The sequence below is a fragment of the Bubalus bubalis genome, chromosome 11 (genome assembly GCF_019923935.1).
Source record: "Bubalus bubalis isolate 160015118507 breed Murrah chromosome 11, NDDB_SH_1, whole genome shotgun sequence".
Taxonomy (NCBI): Eukaryota; Metazoa; Chordata; class Mammalia; order Artiodactyla; family Bovidae; genus Bubalus; species Bubalus bubalis.
In genome coordinates, this window is record NC_059167.1 from 21423029 (window position 1) to 21443827 (window position 20799).

At 46.0% G+C, this 20799-nt stretch overlaps 1 protein-coding gene across 6 annotated transcripts in view; it reads left to right on the forward strand.

The window, feature by feature from the left end:
• Positions 1-20799, forward strand: part of SLC8A3 (solute carrier family 8 member A3) — a 166545-nt gene that overhangs the window by 19557 nt on the left and 126189 nt on the right. For all 6 annotated transcript variants that reach the window (XM_025295281.2, XM_025295283.2, XM_006056133.4 and 3 more), the window contains exon 2: positions 4502-6347. In XM_025295281.2, coding sequence (XP_025151066.1) covers positions 4564-6347 — 1784 coding nt within the window. In that variant the 5' untranslated portion in view covers positions 4502-4563. The remainder of the gene's footprint in view (positions 1-4501; positions 6348-20799) is intronic.

Consider the following 20799-nt stretch of genomic DNA (forward strand, 5'->3'; position numbering starts at 1 on the left):
CCTTCGCTGATGATAGTAGGAGTGCCTGTGTGTGCAGCTTTCCACCCCTGCTCAGTGGTGCCTTGGAGGGAAAACCCCAAATCATAGTTTATTTTGTCCAGCGGCCTCTAGGACAGGCCTGGCAAATCACAGGCACTTGTTAATGTTTGTCCAACTGAACTGATAGAAGGAGAATGTTTGGGTGGGAGACGGCCTTGGGAAATCAGGACACCCCAGGAAACCTGGGGAGCAGTCAACTCAACCAAATGAAGACCACAGAAGACTGGAAGCTGACTGGGACTTGTGGGTGTTCTGCAACAAATTGGGACATCCTCGTAAGGTGGAGTGGTTGGGACCATCAACTTTATGTCATCTTTATGTGAGCTCTGGTTCTGCTACTTCTTTGCTTTATACTTGGAGTAAATGACTCAAATGACTTAACTAAGACTCAGTTTCCCAAAATGTAAAATAGGGATTAAAATAGTACTGATCTCTAACAACAACTAATAGGGTTGTTATGAAGACGAAATAATACATTCAAACTTTATGCACACAATAACTGCTTTTAAGCATTATTTACTGTTACTAATATCTTCCTTGTTTTGGGCAGTTCTGGGGATCTCAAGCTGGGTCACCTCCATAAGTATGGCTTAGGACTGATTAAGAGCTTTCTGGAAACACCAAAGATCAGTTGGGTCTCTAAGGGAGTGCAGTGAACCACCCAGGAGGTAGGGATCTGTCTCAATCGGTATCTGGGGCTGGAGTTATGGCAAAAAATGACCATTGGCTTGTTCATCAGAGACATCCCCTCTCCCTCTAACTTCTCAGCAGAAACCATCTCCTGGCAGAGCTGGAGAGAACAGTTAGGCATCCCCCGGTGGTTTTTCACCTTCAGTTCTAATAACTTAGTGCAGGCAATCCCTAACCACTTTCTTGCCTTGTTTTCTTTTATTTGTTCCTTCAGTTCATCTGTTGTCTCAAGGAACAGTCTTTCTAAACTGACCTCTGATTATGACCATGTAATAGCACAGTCCCCATAGAAACCTGTTGCTACAAGTATCTGTGGGACCAAGGAGAATAAAGACCATGATCCTCCTTAATTGTCCCGGTGGGTATGAGCAGTCGGAGTCCTCGTCCCCCGTCGATCAGGAAAACACTACTACCTGAGTGTCCCCTGTCCCCTGACTGCAGCAGGCCAGCCACTTCCCTACCTGTGGGTAGCCCACCCCTTTGGGCTTGGCCAGTTATGCAGCTGACACTGCCTGTCACCATGTTGGCTGTTGATCAAAGAGCTGCTCCAGCTGTGCCCACCTGCTGTCTCCTCCTGCATGGGGCTCATCAGAATTCACAAAATGTTGGGTTTTCAGAGATCAAGGCAAGGAACCAAGATCCGTGTCTGTCCACAATTCTCCATGTAGGTGAGTGCTAACCCTATGAATAGGGTCTCTGTGCACATCGCAGGCTATGGGGGCATTTTCAGTCTTTGAATATGGATGCCCATCACCTTCAGCCTCTCTGCTCCTCTGCAGTCAATGTCATAGCCTCTTCTCCCCCGAGTGAGGTCAAAGCCCCAAGCACCTGCTGGGGTGACCCCTGGTACCTGGACTGATGGGGATTATGGGCCTCAGCAGTTGGCTCCCGTTCTGAGGAATACAAAACCAAGTTAATCCACAGAGCCCTTTGGGAGGAGGGCCTTCAGGATTATCATATGCACCAGGCTGTGTCCCAAGGGGAACTTCTCTTTGAGTACAAGCCTTGGCAATTGAAAGAGGTCCTAGGTAGCCTCTAAAATCTAGTGAGGATTTGTCTACGAGATCTATTTTTTTCTAAATGGCTACAATTCAGATTGTAAAATGACTTTTAAGAAGGCTGATTTCTGAGTGTGTTAGTCTGCTCAGGCTGCCCTAACAAAATACCATAGACTGAGTGGTTTAAACAACGGAAATTTGTCAGGAGGCTGGGATTCCAAAATCAAGATACTGACAATTTGATTTCTGGAAAGAGGTCTCTTCCAGGCTTGCAGATGACTGCTTTCTTCCTATGTTCTCACAAAATGGAGCGCTCTCTCTTTCTTTTTCTCTCTCTTGTCTTCTTAAATGCCACCAAGCCTATTGGATTAGAACCCCACTCTTTTGACTTCATTTAGCCTTAATTACCTCCTAAAAGTTCTATCTCCAAGTAGAGTCACATCGTAGATTAGGGCTTCAACATAGGAATTGGCAGGGGGATTGTACAATTCCGTCCATAGCAGTGAGGAAGATTCCCTAGGGCCACATTTATTTATTCCAAAACATACATTTACTGAGCACCTACGCACTACCTACTAAGGATACCATGAGAAACAGAATAGACATAGTCTTTGCCTTTTTGTCATAGCTTAATGGATGAGTTAGTCATCAATCATATAATCCCACAAATACATAATGTAATTTCAAAATTTTGTAAGTGCCATGAAAAAAATTAAAGGAAAGGAGTTGACCATTTTAGGGTGAAGGAAAGTTTTTGTGAGAAAGTGACATTCAAGCTGAGAGCTAAAGCATTGTTACGAGTGGGAGTGCAAAGAAGAAATGATATTTTTGGTCATGGGTCATGTTATGGGCAAAGGTCCTGAGGTGGAAAATAAGATGGTGTACTCCAGGACCTGATGGGAAAGCCATCACTGCAGAAATGCAGTGAGAGGGACAGTGGCAAGAGATGAGGGGGACGGGGAAGAAGGTAGCTCGTGCGAGGCTCCGCAGGTCATGGTGAGGATGCCGGTCTTTATATTGAAAGTGAGGGGGAACAGGATGCTTGGGGCTGGTGCACTGGGATGACCCAGAGGGACGGTATGGGGAGGGAGGCAGGAGGGGGTTTGAGGATTGGGAACACGTGTACACCCATGGCGGATTCATGTTGATGTATGGCAAAACCAATACAATATTGTAAAGTAATTAGCCTCTAATTAAAATAAATAAATTTAAATTTAAAAAAAGGAAGAAAAAAAAGAAAGTGAGGGGGAAATGCCGAAAGGCTTTGTTTTGTTTTGTTTTAAGATGACTATGGCTATAAGAGAAGATGGAATAGAAAAAGGTCAGAGTTGGAGTGAGTTCGGTGAGGAGGTGACTGAGTAAATTCATCAGGTGAAAAGTAATGGGCCGTGATGGTGGTGAGAGAGATGGGGAGGAAAGTTGATGGGACTCTGTGTTGGACTGGAGAGAGAAAGTCTTGCAAACAGGCAGTGGTTTCCAGGCTGAGAAACCGAGTGGATGGAAGTGCTATTTTCTGAGATGGGAAACAGCAGAGAAGGAGGAGGAGCAAGTAGAGAATAGCAGCATTCTTCCATTACTAACAGTACTCCTACATGCTTGTAACAGAGGTGGAAACATGGGCAAGTTGTTTTTCTTTAAGGTATTGAATAGTTATTTGCAGTCTCATTCCATCTGAATGAGGCAATGGGTAGAAAGATAACTGTAGTTTCAGCTGAATTTCTTCCATTCTTCTGAACTCTTGTTCACCTTTTAGTGTCTTGAGGTCAGCAGAGGAGGCTGAATTTCACCCTGAAATCTCGCCTACAGATTAAAAAAAATTTAGAATCACTTGCCTGTTGTTTATAGTGCTTCCTACCACTTGGCCCTTGCAGTGTTTGGGTTTCAAGTTAGAGTGGCTGACTGATCTTCATCTCCCTGTAACTGGATGCCTAAATTCTTTCATAAGCCTGTCTTGCTGGAGGGCTAAGGATTGCTATGGACTGGGCCTTGGGCACCACTTACAGGGCTTCGGTTTAGCTACATGACAGGTAGTATTCACTACAGAATCAATTCTCTTGATTTCTCAAGCAATCTCAGAATTACAACTTGCCTCCCTAAATTTTCATCTGGGGAAGGAGTTTTTCCCAACTGGGCTCAACTGCACACAAAGCAAGGTGTTCCATTTGCAGGAGAGTAGTCCAGGATAACAGTTCAATTCAGCGTGTACTCCTGTAAACTTATGTTTTGCAAGATTCTTGAGTATGATGACAGTGTGGTAAGGAAGGCTGAAAACCCTAGAAACAGTAGAAGTGGGGATGAAGATTCCTGTTATACTTGGCCAATTTTAAGTTAATTCTTGAGAACTCTCACAGATAACAAAAGGGTTGGGAGGCAGGACTAAAGGGGTATCAGTTAAATTTCCATTACCAATATTCCCAGCTATTTTAAGCCATTTTTCTACTGACTCTACCAGATGGTCCTAAGGACAGAGCAGCTATTTGAGCCTCCCAGTGACATCTATTTTTCCAAGTGAGAGACTGCCCCATATGTTAGTACAATATGTCACTCAAGATGAAACATCAGTTTTTATTGGTGGGAACCTGCCATTTGTTGTCCTCCTTTTTTAAAAAAAAAAAAAAAAACTTTTCGTTTTTTATTGGGGGTATAGCTGATTAATAATGTGATAGTTTCAGGTGAACAGCGAAGGGACTCAGCCATACATATACAGGTATCCATTCTCCCCCAAGCTGTCTCCTTTTCTTCATGCCTTTTTCTGCCTCTCTGATCTCTTCTAGGTCTCTGGCCTGTCAGGAGGACCATTGGTGCTGCAGTGGAAGCCAGCGGCTAAGTCTTGTGTATGGCGTGGTTAAGGTTGCAGCCTCTCACCTCTGCCTTCCTCCATTTTGGGCTGATTACCTTTGTGCTCTTCCTGAATGGTCTTCGGGCAGAGGCTGGCGGCTCAGGGGATGTGCCCAGCACAGGGCAGAACAATGAGTCCTGTACAGGGTCGTCGGACTGCAAGGAGGGTGTCATCCTGCCAATCTGGTACCCGGAGAACCCTTCCCTTGGAGACAAGATTGCCAGGGTCATTGTCTATTTTGTGGCCCTGATATACATGTTCCTCGGGGTGTCCATCATTGCTGATCGCTTCATGGCATCTATTGAAGTCATCACTTCTCAAGAGAGAGAGGTGACTATCAAAAAGCCCAATGGAGAGACCAGCACAACCACCATTAGGGTCTGGAATGAAACTGTCTCCAACCTGACCCTTATGGCCCTGGGTTCCTCTGCTCCTGAGATCCTCCTGTCTTTAATTGAGGTGTGTGGCCATGGGTTCATTGCTGGTGATCTGGGACCTTCTACCATTGTCGGCAGCGCAGCCTTCAATATGTTCATTATCATTGGTATCTGCGTCTATGTGATCCCCGATGGAGAGACTCGCAAGATCAAGCACCTACGAGTCTTCTTTGTCACTGCTGCTTGGAGCATCTTTGCCTACATCTGGCTCTATATGATCCTGGCTGTCTTCTCTCCTGGTGTGGTCCAGGTTTGGGAAGGCCTCCTCACTCTCTTCTTCTTTCCAGTGTGTGTCCTTCTGGCCTGGGTGGCAGATAAGCGACTGCTCTTCTACAAATACATGCACAAAAAGTACCGCACAGATAAACACCGAGGAATCATCATAGAGACCGAGGGAGACCACCCCAAGGGCATTGAGATGGATGGGAAAATGATGAATTCCCACTTCCTTGATGGGCACCTGGTGCCCCTGGAAGGGAAGGAAGTAGATGAGTCCCGCAGGGAGATGATACGGATTCTCAAGGATCTGAAGCAAAAACACCCAGAGAAGGACTTAGATCAGCTGGTCGAGATGGCTAACTACTATGCTCTCTCCCATCAGCAGAAGAGCCGTGCCTTCTACCGGATCCAGGCCACCCGTATGATGACTGGCGCGGGCAATATCCTGAAGAAGCATGCAGCAGAACAAGCCAAAAAGACCTCCAGCATGAGCGAGGTGCATGCCGATGAGCCGGAGGACTTTGTCTCCAAGGTCTTCTTTGACCCATGCTCTTACCAGTGCCTGGAGAACTGTGGGGCTGTGCTCCTGACAGTGGTGAGGAAAGGTGGGGACACGTCCAAGGCCCTGTATGTGGACTACAAAACAGAGGATGGTTCTGCCAATGCAGGGGCTGACTATGAGTTCACAGAGGGTACTGTGGTTCTAAAGCCTGGAGAGACCCAGAAGGAGTTCTCTGTGGGCATCATCGATGATGACATTTTTGAGGAGGATGAACACTTCTTTGTGAGGCTGAGCAACGTTCGCATGGAGGAGGAGCAGCCTGAGGAGGGGATGTCTCCCAGAGCACTCAATAGTCTTCCCTTGCCTCGGGCTGTCCTGGTGTCCCCTTGTGTGGCCACAGTCACCATCTTGGATGATGACCACGCGGGCATCTTCACTTTTGAATGTGACACTATTCATGTCAGTGAAAGCATTGGTGTCATGGAGGTCAAGGTTCTGCGGACATCAGGTGCCCGGGGCACAGTCATCGTCCCCTTTAGGACAGTAGAAGGGACCGCCAAGGGTGGTGGTGAGGATTTTGAAGACATATATGGGGAGTTGGAGTTCAAGAATGATGAAACCGTGTAAGTAACCCTTCCATAGTCTGTCTGCCTCCATCCCTTGTCACCCCCTTCTCTCTTGCCCCATGCTTTAAAACTTTTCCTTGTACTCATGTTAATGTCAAACTTTGGTTCCATCACAGGTGTGCAAGATCAACAGACACTCCTGCCAGGTTCTGCTTCCAAAATCTCCTTCAGTTTTCTCTCTTTAAATTGTTTTCGGGCAAGGAATGCCGTGGCAGGACCTAAGCACACAGGACCTAAGAACATTTTGTCCACTGAAACTCAAAATGATAACTGGTGGGGGTGTGGGATGATGGAAGTTCTGCCGTCAGATTTGGGGAGAGTCTTGTGATGAAGCAAGATCTAGGAGACTGCTTGGGTCTCTCCTTCCTCCTCTTCTCAGGCCAAGGGCTTACGTGAGCTTTGAAGGCAGTCCTGTCCATTCTGAATCAGTGATAGTCCAAGCTGGACATCCTCAAGAACGTGAGTGGCACTGGCTTATGTTTTTCCAGTACCATAATGCAGTTGTATTATATAAGCAGATTTCAGGCACCTCTCCTTCATTTGGAAATTGCAAAATTGATTGAAACTTGGCAGTCTCTTTAAGCATCAATAGGCTTATTTTATGGTGTGAGGCTTGCCCAGTCTAGGTGAAATGAATCAATGTGGCTTGAGTCCTGGAGGTATCTTAGAGAAGCAGAGCTCCCAGGGCAGCGGCCACCAGTCTTTAGTCACAGGTCTAAGCTCTAGAATCTGGCTAAGCAGTGGAGGAGAAGCCTCTTAGGAATTGTGGGAAAAAATACATCTTCTGTGTGGTCATCTCTTTTCACAGTCCAGAGTTCTCCTAAAACACTTCCCAGGTCACTGGCCCATTTAGCCCTTCAGACACTGTGGGTCTTACGTTTCTATGGCCTCTGTCACTCTGAGGCCTCTCTGCTTTGGAACGTCTTGTACTGGGTGTTCTGTCCTGTTCTTGGATGGATATCTCTAAAGAATAAAGCAGACTGACTCTGCCCAGGAGACCAGACTTTCCAGGGTTGCCAAGAAGGAAGGGGATGAGAAAGCGGAACCTTGTCTCAGAATTGCTGCTCACATCCACAAGCAATTAGCAGTAGCAGGGGAAGATAGGAGGAACCAAAGGGACACATGTAGGAAGTGGGGGATGTCAAACTGCTCCAAGAACCTGCTAGAAACACTTTCAATGGGAAATGAAAGCTCTCATCTGTAAAGTGGGAAGAGCAATACTTTCCTTGCCTCGTGGTGGGCTCTTTTTTGCAGTTCCTCCCAGCTCTAGAATCTTCTGAAAAATAGACATAGGCGCTCAGTGTAGGTCATAACCGCACCAGCCAGATGGAACAGGGGGATACTGTCCCCTGAAATGAAATAGCCATTGACAGATTGATTTATTAGAGCCCTGTTTAGTTATTTGGTGGGAAAGGATAATCTATTTTTAGCATTAATAAAAACCTGTGCCTTTCTAGAGAATACTCTCCCTTTCGGTGTGCTCTGGGGAGGATGCTTATACATACAAATGAAGGCCCTCATGGCGAGGAAAACCCCCATGAAATTTCATGCGTATTTATGGCAATGTCAGTAGATAAATTACTGTCAGGCACTAAATGACATCAGCATTGGCCATAACTGGAGAGACTCGAGGTCCCTCCCATTCAGTACCAATTTGCTGAGGACACCGAAGAGTAGTATTTTGAGAGATCAGAAGTTGGGATCCCAATTTCTTCACCTCATTAGTAATCAACTGTGCGCCTGGGATCTCCAAATATGACTAAACCCTCCTCAAACCTATATATGTCTTCAGCTTGATTACTGTCTTGGTGTAAATGAGCCTCATGAATGATCACTTCTGGGTAATATTGGTTATACATATGTATGAACTTCTACACGTTTGAGATGCTGGCCCAGGTATTCTAAGGTTTCCCATCTTTTCCTTTGCATTATTTTTTTAGACTTCAGTAGAATTTAGACTACCCTCTTGGCCTTCTTCACTGCAGAAGAATGAGTCCAAAACCTGCTAACATTTTATCACAAAAGGAGGCCTACTTTTGATACTTTAAATTGTAATTTTACAGCTAGAGACAGTATTATACAGCAAGAAAACCATGGGCTCTAAGTATAGTACTCTGTGGATTAGGATTCTGGCTCTAGTACTGATTTAACCACATTGGGGAAATTTTATTAATTTATGAGATTTTTTTCCCCATTGATAAAAAGGAGATCATAATGTCACTCTAGCAGGTCTATTATAATGATTCATGACACCGTATGCAATATTCCCTGTACATGATACGTACTCAGTAAACAAACTCATTAATAGTAATATTGATGAATTAACACTATTCTTCAGAAGACACCACTGAGGTAATCAGGTTACTTGATTTTCTGTGTCACCCTAATTAATAAGCATGCTAGTTTTTTGGTTACCATGAAGGATACTATTCTAAACTCATAAAATGTTGGAGCAAGAAAGGACCTTAGAATATCATCTAGATATTCTAGAGTAGTGTTTCTCAAATTTTAATGTGCTTGTGAACCAGCCAGGCATCTTGCTAAAATGCAGATTATGACTTCCAATATCTAAAGTAGGGCTTGAGGTTCTTCATTTCTAACAAGCTCCAGATGCTTCTGGTTCCCAGAGCTGAAAGGCCCTAAAGCTCTTGACCAAACCATGAAGCCTAGGAAGGAAAGCGGCTTTTCAGATGAGTTGCATGACTGGATCATGACTGCTTGCTTTCCAGTGTCAGTGTTCAACTCCATCTTAGCTCGAGTCTAGCTCTTAGCCGAGACCCTGCTAACTGCAGGAACAGTCTGAACCCTGAAATTGAAACCTTCGAGGGACTCAGACAGAAGCTGTGTGATGCCTGGAACAATTTCCCTCTCTGCACCTTCTCTCTCTGTGTAGCTTTATTTTCCCACCAAGCCCAGTGGCACCGTCACTTTCGCCCTCACCATAATGCTCTGAATCTTCAGAACAAAGCCAGGCCTATGTCCGTGAATTCATTCATTTGGTTTTATGCTTTGCTTCTTCAAACGTGTCCTCAGCACCATGGTAGGGTAACAAACTCTGGTATCTGACAAACAGGTGTGAATCCATCGCGCATCAGCTGTGTAACTTTAACAAGTCATTTCAGCTTCTGAGTCCCAGCGATTTTGTTGCAATGATAAGAACAATAATACCTATCCTTCGAGATTATGATTAGTACTACATACAGATAGTAAGAAAATGCACCTTAGCGCAGTGCCTAAGTGCATCAAAAGTGCTCAGTCACTCAACAGACATTTATTAAATATCTGCTACATCCTAGGTACATTACTAGTACTGGAGAGAAATAAGTGACTAAGATAAGGTGGCATTTTAACTCCCAAGGATCTTATTCTCCAGTGGAGAGGATACAAGGTATACAGACAAATCAAAACAGGTGGGAGAAGTATAGTTTGAGATTAGCTCAATCAAAGGGGAATGAAAGCTTCTCCTTCTGTGCCTGACACCACCAAAGTTTTAAAGTCACCTTCGTTAAAGATGTAGTAGTGCAGTAGGTGGAGTGTGGGGGTGGGTACATGATTACTTTAAACCCACGTTACAATAAACTCGTGATATTTGAGAAGGATACTACTGACATCTTTGTGGTCTGGAAGAATCCTGGTAGTTCGTGACTACTGTTAGCACATCCTGGGGATTCTGGCCTCCGAGCCTCCTGCACGCTAAGCTCACTCACTGAACACGTGACTCACTCCTGTACACCAGGCTCACAGAGCGCCTCTGCAAAAATAAGATTATTACAGCTCATTGACCTTTGGGGTCTCTGGAATTAGCCAAAGCCTCAGATGTCAACTATGCAAATGGCAAGATCTACTCTAATTAAATAGAGTGGGCCTCCTTCACAGAAGAATGGAGTGTAAGCTGTACCACACATTTCCCAAGCAAATATAGAATGTTGAAACTGGAAGGTATCTGTCCTCCCGGTTTTACAAATTATGAAATGTGAGACTCTGAGTTGCAAAGCAACTTGTCCAAGATCACACAGATAGATATGATAGAAAGTTAGACTTTAGAAAGAACTTTTTTGGATGCTGCTGATTTAATGTCTCCCCCGCAACCCACTCCAGTGTGCTTGCCTGGAGAATCCCAGGGGCGGGGGAGCCTGGTGGGCTGCCGTGTCTGGGGTCGCAGAGTCGGACACGACTGAAGTGACTTAGCAGCAGCAGCAGCCTCCCCATTTGGACTTTTCCATTTTATTTTTATCCATCAAAATGTTAACTTTGGAAAGAATATGGAAATTCATGGGTGAAAGATGCCCTGGAAGGAGACATCCAGGAGTGTTTTTGTGAGTAATGTCTTAACTACTACTAATAATATATTATGGACTATTCTTAAGCTTTTGATTCACCTTGAAACTGTTCAGGAAGGGAAATATTGAACTCATAGAAAAAATTTTTAGAAGGTTTATCTTAGTGATCTCTTGCTGAAAAAAGTGACAAGTGTAGCTGAGACATCTCTTGGTGATGGTTACCTTCAGGCTAGACCTTGTTCCATGAAATAGTGCAGTATTTTTTTCAGAATGATGCAGGCCATTCTCTTCCAGGGGTGCTTTCTCTGTAAAGTTTTAGCCAAAGGCATCTTCCCATCAAAACCTATACAAATAAGGAGTTACCCAGGACCAGTTTTCACATTCTCCAACTTGACTAAACACAGTCGGTTTTTTTGCATTTTCTTTGGCTCAGCAGAGTAATAGGATAGTTTTTATCTGGTCACAGAGGAAGATAAGGGCCTTCCTAGGTAGCACTAGTGGTAAAGAACCCTCCTGCCAATGCAGAAGATGTAAGAGATGCGGGTTCAATCTCTGGGTTGGGAAGATCCCCTGGAGGAGGGTGTGGCCACACACTCCATGGGATTCTTGCCTCGAGAATCCCACGGACAGAGGAGCCTGGCGGGCTACAGTCCACAGAGTCGCAAAGAGTTGGATACGACTGAAGCGACTTAGCATGCACGCATGCATAGAGGAGGATCATTTGTTTCTAGAATGTTCTTTCTGCACTTGAGAAAAATCAGAAGCTGCACCCTTAGCGTGGGCGGAAGTGCAGTGGAGGTAGAGATATTTCCCCCTTAGCTGGACTCCTTTTCTTTCTCCTTTCTTCAGCCTGCAGTGCTGATTTCCAGTAACAAGCTCTCTTTGTAGTTGTAGGTAAACAGTCCACCCCCAGAGCCATGGTTTTATGGAACTCACAGTGGAGCTATGTCCTTGACTCAGAGTGATCCTGAAGAAAGGAATCCTTGTTTAAGCGAATTGTTAAATGGGGGACGGGGGTTTAACAGAAGAGTGGAACATTTCAGATAGGGTTGTTCAACTATAATTTCCTCTCTTTGGGGCACAAAGGAATGATTAGAGGCTATGTGGACTCTTCAGCAGAAGCTTTGGATGTTGTGCCCAGAAAGGTCCCAGGTCTTGATAAATTTTTTTTTCTTTTCTTAATTACTAAAATTGCCCAAGAATGTCAAAGAGTGACATATTCCAACTTCAGGATCCATAAAGCACGCCAAATATACTTAAACCTTATATGTCCATAAAGATCGCCAGCAAGTCCAGAGCCTTCCTGGTTTATTTGTTTTAGGATCTAAGGGTGCAACATCCTTGGCAATACTGGATCGGGCAGCATTCTCTCTGCTTGACTTGGTCAGGGACCATAGGCAACAGAGCATTCAGTGTGCCTGCCCTGGTTTTCTCACTTTGGTCTGCCCTCTGGTATGAGAAAATTCGGGGTGTGCAGAGTTGGAGACTCCACCAAGGAGAATGTCAGGTTGGGTTTGAGGAGAAAGGCACAACTGTGGTTGGAGATGGTCACATGACCAGCCAATCAGAAAATGAAATGGTCTCAGCCTCAAAGCAGGCTCCCCTGAGCATTGCTTAAAATGATGCTAGTTGGGGCTTTAGGCAATAATAAAGGAATAACAATAAAGATCCTGCCATGGGCCTTGCTTTGTTTGTCTCAACTCTTCTGGCTCTTCAGGTCAAAGTTTTCTCATTCACTCACAAGCGTGATAGAAAGGGATACTTGGGGAAAGTGAGATGGGTGAGTGGGGAGGACTCTTCCTTGTCGTCCAGCTTTTATCAACTTTCCAGGTGTGTTTGGGTCATACATGAGCACTCATTCCTTCCCCATCCTTGGGCTGTGCCCCCATCAACTCCACTAGGAATAGAGTAGAATTTAGTGCTACGGTCTTCAGTTTATTCAAGGTGTTTATTATCTTGTCCTTTTAAAAGAGAAACTAACCTGTGCTTCCAGAACCAATCAGAAGTCCTAGTTTAGAGCAGTGTGTAACTAATAGTTGGAGAGAGAGAACTCCTTGACCTACAAACAGAGCAAAATCCCTGTATTTAAATTCTGCACCATCCAGAAGCATCTTGTAGGAATCATGTGCTTTGAGGATTCTGCTAAAAGACCATGAAGGAAAGCACTAGGTAAACATTTTTAGCTGATGTGATAGTTATCATTCATAGGAATTATAGTCCCACCCTACCATCTGCCACATACACAAATAGGAAGTTTTCTGGCTAAGTAGAGAAGAAGATAAAGTTGAAGTGAAATTTATTCATTATGGAAAAATTTGTTTCTCTAAAACTGAGTCATCACTTGGTGAGTGTATATATTTGAGTTCTGTTTTCAACGTGGCAGCATCCTGACCCTTATTAGTGAAGGGTTGGCATGGCATGGACACAGCCTGGTTAACCTGCTCTTGCCTGAGCCCAGTTCACTTACCATTTGGTGATAAGGATTCATGAAGAACCAGTTAGTTATAATGCAGACAACTCTTTAACGTGGATACTTTAGTTGGTGCTTTCAAAATGCGTGACATCTTGATAGTAGCTTCCTATTCAGAATATGGCTGTGGAGCAAGTTATGGATTAGAGATGATGAATTCTGCCATTTCTTTGTAGTAGTCCATCTTTTTCCAGAGCCCTTGGTCTTGATTGGTCTGCCTTTTGGTTTCCTCCTTGTGTCTCCTGTGTGATTTCTCCTTGGGACCCTCCTGACCCCCTGACCCTGTCTTTCTGAGCTGCTGTCATGGAAGGTGTACCATACCACCATCCCTAGGGCTAACCCTGGACCTGACTGCAGATACTCTATGTGTTCACTCCATTTCCCTGCTTGCGCCTCCCTTTTTGCTTGGCTGCTTTCTCTTGCACGTGCTCTCTTCTGGACATCCTCGGCTGCACCCTTCTTTCTTTACTGTCTGTGCTCCAGAAGCCGCTGATGCTCAGGCCATGTTTGCTGCTTCTGCTCGAGCTCAGTGACTTCCTTCTCACGCCCTTTAGTCCCATCTCCCGTCTTACTCTTATTCTATTCCCTACATCTGCTTGTTCACACTCTTGGCTTCTGTGTTTGGACTGCTTTCTGTCTACTGTCTAATCTGTGATTTCTTTGAGTGACCAAGAGTGTGCTGTGGGTATCCCTTAAGAAAGCCTGGCATTTGGAAAGAACTAGCCTCATGATAATACCAAGAAGATTGATATCTCCCAGGAAACAGACCACTCACTCTGGTGCTCTTTTTTTTTTTCCTTCACCACATAGTATTTGACTTTTAAGACTAGAAGGTTGAATTGTAAGGATCCAGCATAGGCTGGAACTGGTATCAGAAAGGCATCAGAGCCTTAGGGACCACCTTCTCTGTCTAACACGCTCCCTCTCAGCCACATGGTCTCTGTCTCCTGGCATCTCTGCCCTCTCTGTGGTCTTCTCCCTTATCGCTTCAATGAAACCTCACAGCCCAACAGCCCTATTTCCTACCTGAAAAGATCTTTCTATTCTTCTATCTCAGATTCTCAGGGGAGGAATTCTGTTGTTTCCCTCCCCAACCTCCACCCTTCCCCATCCCTCAAGTTAACTCTGTCAAAGGCCACTGGCCAGATAGATATCAGTTACCCTGGGTTAAGTCATGTTTCCATCCATCCCCAACTTGATGCTTAATCTGCCATAGTTGGGTGGTGGGGTGGGAAAATGAAGTTGCCCAGGGGTCTCGATGGTGAGCTAACTAAGCAATTGTGTCTCTAAGTGGTGGACAGTGTCACTTAGAAAGAAGTCCTTGGCAAAACAGTCTTCTGTCACCTCAAAACTGACACAGTATGTAAGGCTTGCCGTACCCCTGCTGCTGCTAAGTCACTTCAGTCGTGTCCGACTCTGTGTGACCCCATAGATGGAAGCCCACCAGGCTCCGCCGTCTCTGGAATTCTCCAGGCAAGAACACTGGAGTGGGTTGCCATTTCTTTCCCCAATTCATGAAAGTGGAAAGTGAAAGTGAAGTTGCTCAGTCGTGTCCGACTCTTCTTGACCCCACGGACTGCAGCCTACCAGGCTCCTCTGTCCACGGGATTTTCCAGGCAAGAGTACTGGGGTGGGGCGCCATTGCCTTCTCCAGCCGTAGCCCTGAGAGAGTGCTGATCTTACAGTGATCAGTGCTGGCGCGGTGGCTGGAGAACAGGAGCAACAGCCACCTCTGGAACCCTCAGCACTACTATAGCCCAGCCGACCACGGACTCGGCAGCCGAAATTAAACGGGCTTCTGCCCAGATCAACAGAAAGCATTCCTAGTGGGTGATGCTCAGTGGCCCAAGGCTCCAGGCCACCAGGTCGTTCCTCCCACTTTGCCCTTTTCTGGTCCGTCATCTCCAGGAGACGAGTGTCAGAAGATACCCTGCCGTCATTTCCAGGTGCACTCGGTTTGGGTCCTGAGTCACTGTCCCAGTCTCTTCATGGGTTTGGGTTTCCAGAGCAGCCTGTATTCCCTACTGGGACAGAAAGCATCCCCGCCACGGATAGAATGACAGCCTCTCCCTTCCCACCCTCCCCTGCTAGACAGCTGGTCTGCTGGACTTAGCACAAGCCAGCGGGCACCCCCACCCCCTTATCTTTGCAGCTGTAACTTGATGCCTCTCCAGGAACTCCCCGGAAGCCACTGTATTCTCATCTCCAGGTGGCACAGTGCGTGGCTCTGCCAGGTGCCCATGCCCCAGGGCACATGGCTGGGTGTAACGTAGGACTCTCTTCTGGGTCAGTTCCGGTCAGTCCGTCGTGGCTGTCCAGGGAGCCATCTTGGAAAGGATTTTTGAGGCTGTGTCTGGACTCAGTTGTGGATGTGAGAAGAAAAGCCAAATATCTGCCAACTCGAGTCCTGGGATGAGAGATGGGAAGAGCTTCATGGGATAAAGTAGGAGTCTCCATTTCACTGAGGTACGTTAGCATGAAGTTGTCACTGTCTCTCCAGTCCTGGGCCAGTCCTAGGGGAAAACCTCCGTGAATCGCTCTCTTCTTCCTCCTGAATCCACAGGGACTTAAATCCCCACTGGACCCATGATGCAGGTACCCTTATCAGACCAGAATCTTCCAGAGTCCTTGCTAACATAGTGGGCTTTGTAAACCAGACCATGGGTTCCCAGCCAGCTTCCCATAACAGGCCATTTTAATTATCTACCCCTCCTTGTGGGGCCCCAGGTTTTAGAAGATTCTTAGCTGAAAATTAATTAGATTTCCATTTTTTTTTCATAAACTACAGCAAAAGTTAACTAGTGTCACAACAATGAGTTAATACAGTTCAGCCAAAGTAGACAGAAATGGTATTTTAGTTAACCCATGGACTGTTGGAAGAATATATACTTTCTATTTTGAGGACTGGGGAGAGAGTAGAATGAACACAGCCACGAACTCACTTTCAAAGGAACAAATCGATATAAAATACTTTGAAAATATTAGGCACTAATTGTTCAAAGTTGTTTTGAAGAGGGTGATCCCCTGGGGAGATCGAAATATGCTGGAGAATATATCAGAATATAGGACACAGTGTTGATTTTCTAGGCTTCCGCATTGTTTAGACCTTTGGGAAAGATGACTGTTGTGGCTGTTATGTTTTTACATAAAAAGACTTCTAATATTTATATAGAAATAAAAATTGCACTTTTAATATTATCAATGTCTTCGGATGAGTTAACTGAATTTAAGAAATGTTAATTTACCTTAGGACACAAAGCGTTTAAGGGTCAGTGTCCAAACCTAGATCTTCTGCTTATAAATCACATCTTCTTTCAACTACATTACATATTTTAGCACCAGAATAAGGTTAGGAAGTTGAAAGCAGCAGACTTTATTCTCATATAGAAAGAGTTAAGAGGACATCTCTTCCTTAACAGCAAGAGTTGGCTGTCCTTTAATTCAGGGGCAACTGGGCCCAGGGAATTTGGCAAGGGCCAAATAGACTCCTTAATGCTCAGCTCAGAAATCTGGACTCATCACTCTTGGCTGTTGTCTCAGACCCACCCTTGCCCGGGCGGGTACACAGGGGATCCTTGTCTGGCCACTTCACCATCAGGAATATACACAGCTGACGCTTTGGCTTGCTGCAGGCAAGGCTGGCTCAGGAACATGTGTTCAGATTGAGGGGTCCCCTTTGAGGTTGTGACCCTGGTGTCTGGATCTGGGTCACAAAGATGAACGGTTAGAGGAGGAGGATAGTCAGAGAGCCCGCAGCCCTCAGAGAACCTACGAGAGCCCTCCCTCCTGAGAGGAGCTGGGGAGGGGGTGCCAGTCCCTCAGGGTACAGTCAGCAGATGTTCATGGAGCTCATACAGTGGGCTGAGCACTGTGAGAAGAGGCACCACCCCTGCCTTCAGGGAGTCCCAGGCTGGCGGGGAAAGGGAGTGCGTGTGAGCATTGCTGTGAAAGAGGGAGCCCTGAGCCTCAGCCACACAGGGACTCCTCCTGCCTTTTGTCACAATTTATCATTATTATTACTTATTTGGCAATGTCGGGTCTTAGTGGCAGCACCCGGGATCTCTCATTGCGATGCGGGGACGCTCTAGTTGTGGCGCTCCAGCTCAGTATTTGTGGCGTGTGGGCTTGGTAGTTGCAGCTTGCAGACTCCAGAGCACGTGGGGTTCAGTAGTTGCAGCTCGCAAGCTTTTTAGTTGTGGCACATGGGCTCAGTTGTTCTGAGGTGTGTGGGATCTTAGTTCCCCGAATAGGAATTGAACCCATGTCCCCTGCCTTGCAAGGTGGATTCTTAACCACTCGACCACCAGGGAAGTCTCCTTTTGTCGTGATTCAGTTTGGAGTCATTAAAGGTGACTCGCACACCTCCTCTAGTCCACTTAGAAGAACTTGTTAGGAAGAAGGGCGGGTTGGCTGCGGCTTGTGGGGCATGCGTAGATAAAAGTAGAAGTTGACTTCAGGAGTAAATGGTCCCACAGCAGGCTGCGTCCTCAGATCAGAGCAGCACTTCGTTCTCTTTCATCACACATCCTAGGGGCACAAAAGATGCTTGTTAAATGAATGAATGAACGAACAGAGGCCTGGTCCTCTGGCTCTCTACCACCTCCTGGTTGCAACAAGCTGGGGAGATATGGGATTTGAACGCACTTCTCAGGTATGAGCTCCAGGGATGCCCACCATCCCCCACTCTCCGTGCTTCCTCCTCTCTCTCCTGGGGTCTGTGAGACCACCGAGATTCCCCAGAGCCCTCTCTACTTCAGGCATCCCAGCTCCTCCCAAGCCCAACCCCTCCCAGCACCAGCTCCACAGAAGGTCTGCTCCTGGACTATTCCGCTACCTCTGAGCACAGGCTGCCTTTGATGCTCAGGAGACACCCTGTAATTCAATTAGGAGCTCCCTCCAGGGAGCATGTCATTATGTCCTGTCTGGGCCTTGTAATGACAGCCCCCTGCCACTGCGCAGGGAGCTGCCCTGCTCAGCTGTCCAGAAACCTTTCCCTGGAAGGGAACTGATCTGCTTAGCCCAGATTGGATGCAGTTCCACACAGCACCTCCCTGAAGGCCTCAGAAATCAGTCCCCACTAGCAGAAAGGACTGCCTTAGGGGAGCCTGAGAGTTAGCTCTGCTCTGCTCTTTGCCGTGAGCCCCCGACCCCCACCCCTGGGATTGTTCTTGGCTGAATGGAGGCTGAGAGAGCTCCATCTCAGCCAGAGCCCCTGGGTGACCCCCAGCCCTCGTGGGGCTTAGAAGGGAGATGAAAGGAGACTGAAGGAATTTGCCTCTTTTCCATGTAAGTTTGGGGAAAGAGGGTGCAGGGTGAATTGAATCCTCAGTATGGTACCTGGATAGTGTTGCACTTTGAAGGGGAAGTGGCCTGGGCTGTTTTGAGCTATGGAGGAAGTTGCCTTCTTCTCTGCATGACTTAACTGTTGTCCGTTGGACTTGATTTCTGTGAAATGTTTTAGATGTGAGGGTGCGGCCTCAGTCCGGCATGGACGCTGCTCAGGGTGGTCTGTCTCCTCCATCTCCCCACCCATATCGAGGTTTACCTGAGGCTTTCCCTTGAGGAACCCAAATCCTCTCCTTGCTGTTATGTGGGATCAGCCAAAAATGCCGCTGGCAAGCTATGCAGGGTTAAATAGAGTCCCCCACTCCCTGCTCCCAAATCCGTGTCTACCCATAACCTCAGAATGTGACCTTATTTGGAAATAGAGTCTTTGCAGATTTCATTAGTTACAGTGAGTTATGCTCAGTTAGGGTGGGCCTTAGAGCCTATGACTAGCATCAACAAAGGAGGCCATGTGACAATGGAGATGAAAGTTGCAGAGTGATGCCAGCTGCAGACCCAGGGATGCCAAGGATGCTGGCAAATGCCAGAAGCTAGGAGAGAAGCATGGACGAGATGCCCCTCAGAACCTCTGAGGAAGGAATCAACTCTGCCGACACCTTGATTTCAGGCTTCTGGCTTCCAGACCTGTGAAAGAAAAAATTTCTGTTTCTTTAAGCCACCAAGTTTGTGGTAGTGTGTTACAGAAGCTGCAGGACACGAATACCCAAGCCTTGCATAATGTTTGGTCTGGACTTCAGTGAGTCAGTGAGGAGTGTCACACGGATGGTCAAAGGGCTGCTGGTGAGAAGAGCATTGCCCGTGGGGTTAACCACCCTCAGGACACTGACCCACAGCTTCTGAGGAGGATGGAGACCAGAGCTCATTTAGCAACTTTGTTATGTATGGATTGTAATTGTAAGCCTTTCCATTCCTGCTTGCAAGTTAGATGAGAGTTCAAAAAAATAATCTGGCCCCTTTCTCTAAGCCACACTCCCCCCGCATCAGTTTAGTTACTTTATGACAGATATTTTAATGGTCTTCCCTTTTATCTGCCAATATTCTTAGTCCTGATCCATTGATGATTATTATATATATATATGTGTGTGTATATATATATATACACACACACACATTCACTTTGTCAATATTTTTATTGACGTATACTTGATTTGGGCTTCCCAGTGGGCTTCCAGATTTGGGCTCAGTGGTCAAGAATCCACCTGCCAATGCAGGAAATGTAGGAGATGCAGGTTCAACCTCTGGGTTGAGAAAATCCCCTGGAGGAGGAAATGGCAACCCACTCCAGTATTCCTGCCTGGAGAATCCCATGAACAGAGGAGCCTGGCGGGCAACAGTCCATAGTGTTGCAAAGAGTCTGACACTTCTGAGCAACTGAGCACGCACACGTACTGATTTACAATGTGTGTTAATTTTTGCTATACAGCTAAGTGATTCAGTTATACATGTATACACATTTTAAAAATGTATATACTTTTCCATTACGGTTTATCATAGGATATTAAATATAGTTCTCTGTGCTGTATAGTAGGACCTTGTTGTTTATCCAGTGTATATATAAAAGCTTACATCTGCTAACAAGAAACACCTACTCTATCCCTTTCTCAACCCCCCAGCCTTGGCAGCCATCAGTCTTTTCTGTGTCCATGATTCTGTTTCTGTTTCATAGATAGGTTCATTTGTGTCATATTTTAGATTCCACATATAAGTGATATCATGCGATCTTTGTCTTTGTCTGACTTACTTCACTTAGTAGGATAATCTCTAGTCCATCCATGTTGGTACAGTGGCATTATTTCATTCTTTGTTTGGCTGAGTAATATTCCATTGTGCCACATCTTCTCTATCCATTCATCTGTTGGTGAACATTGAAGTTGTTTCCATGTCTTGGCTATTGTGAATAGTGCTGCTATGAACATTGGAATTGTCTGTTTGAATTGTAGTTTTATTTGGATATATGCCCAGGAGTGGGATTGCTGGATCATACAGCAGTTCTGTTTTTCGTTTTCTCATGAACCTCCACTGATGGTTCTGAACTGCATAGAGGCTCCATGAACTGCCTGCCCACTTCTCCTTTTCCACCCTTGTGACTGGGGAGGCACAAGAAGGGCCCATTCTCCAGGCACCCTTTCCCATTGGTGTTCCCTACTGCTTTGGAACCAGTCCTGAGAGCCAGGTGTGTTATCTGCTTGTCCTAAAATGCAGATGTTACCTGCTTCCCTCTGCAAAGCAAGGTGGGCCTAGCTGGGGAACAAATGGAAATGCCACAGACAGCCTGAGAGCAAATGAGCCATGGCTGTCTGTGACGAAAGGAAGGCGGCCCTGATACATGAGAAGGGAGCATTGAATGAGTGCT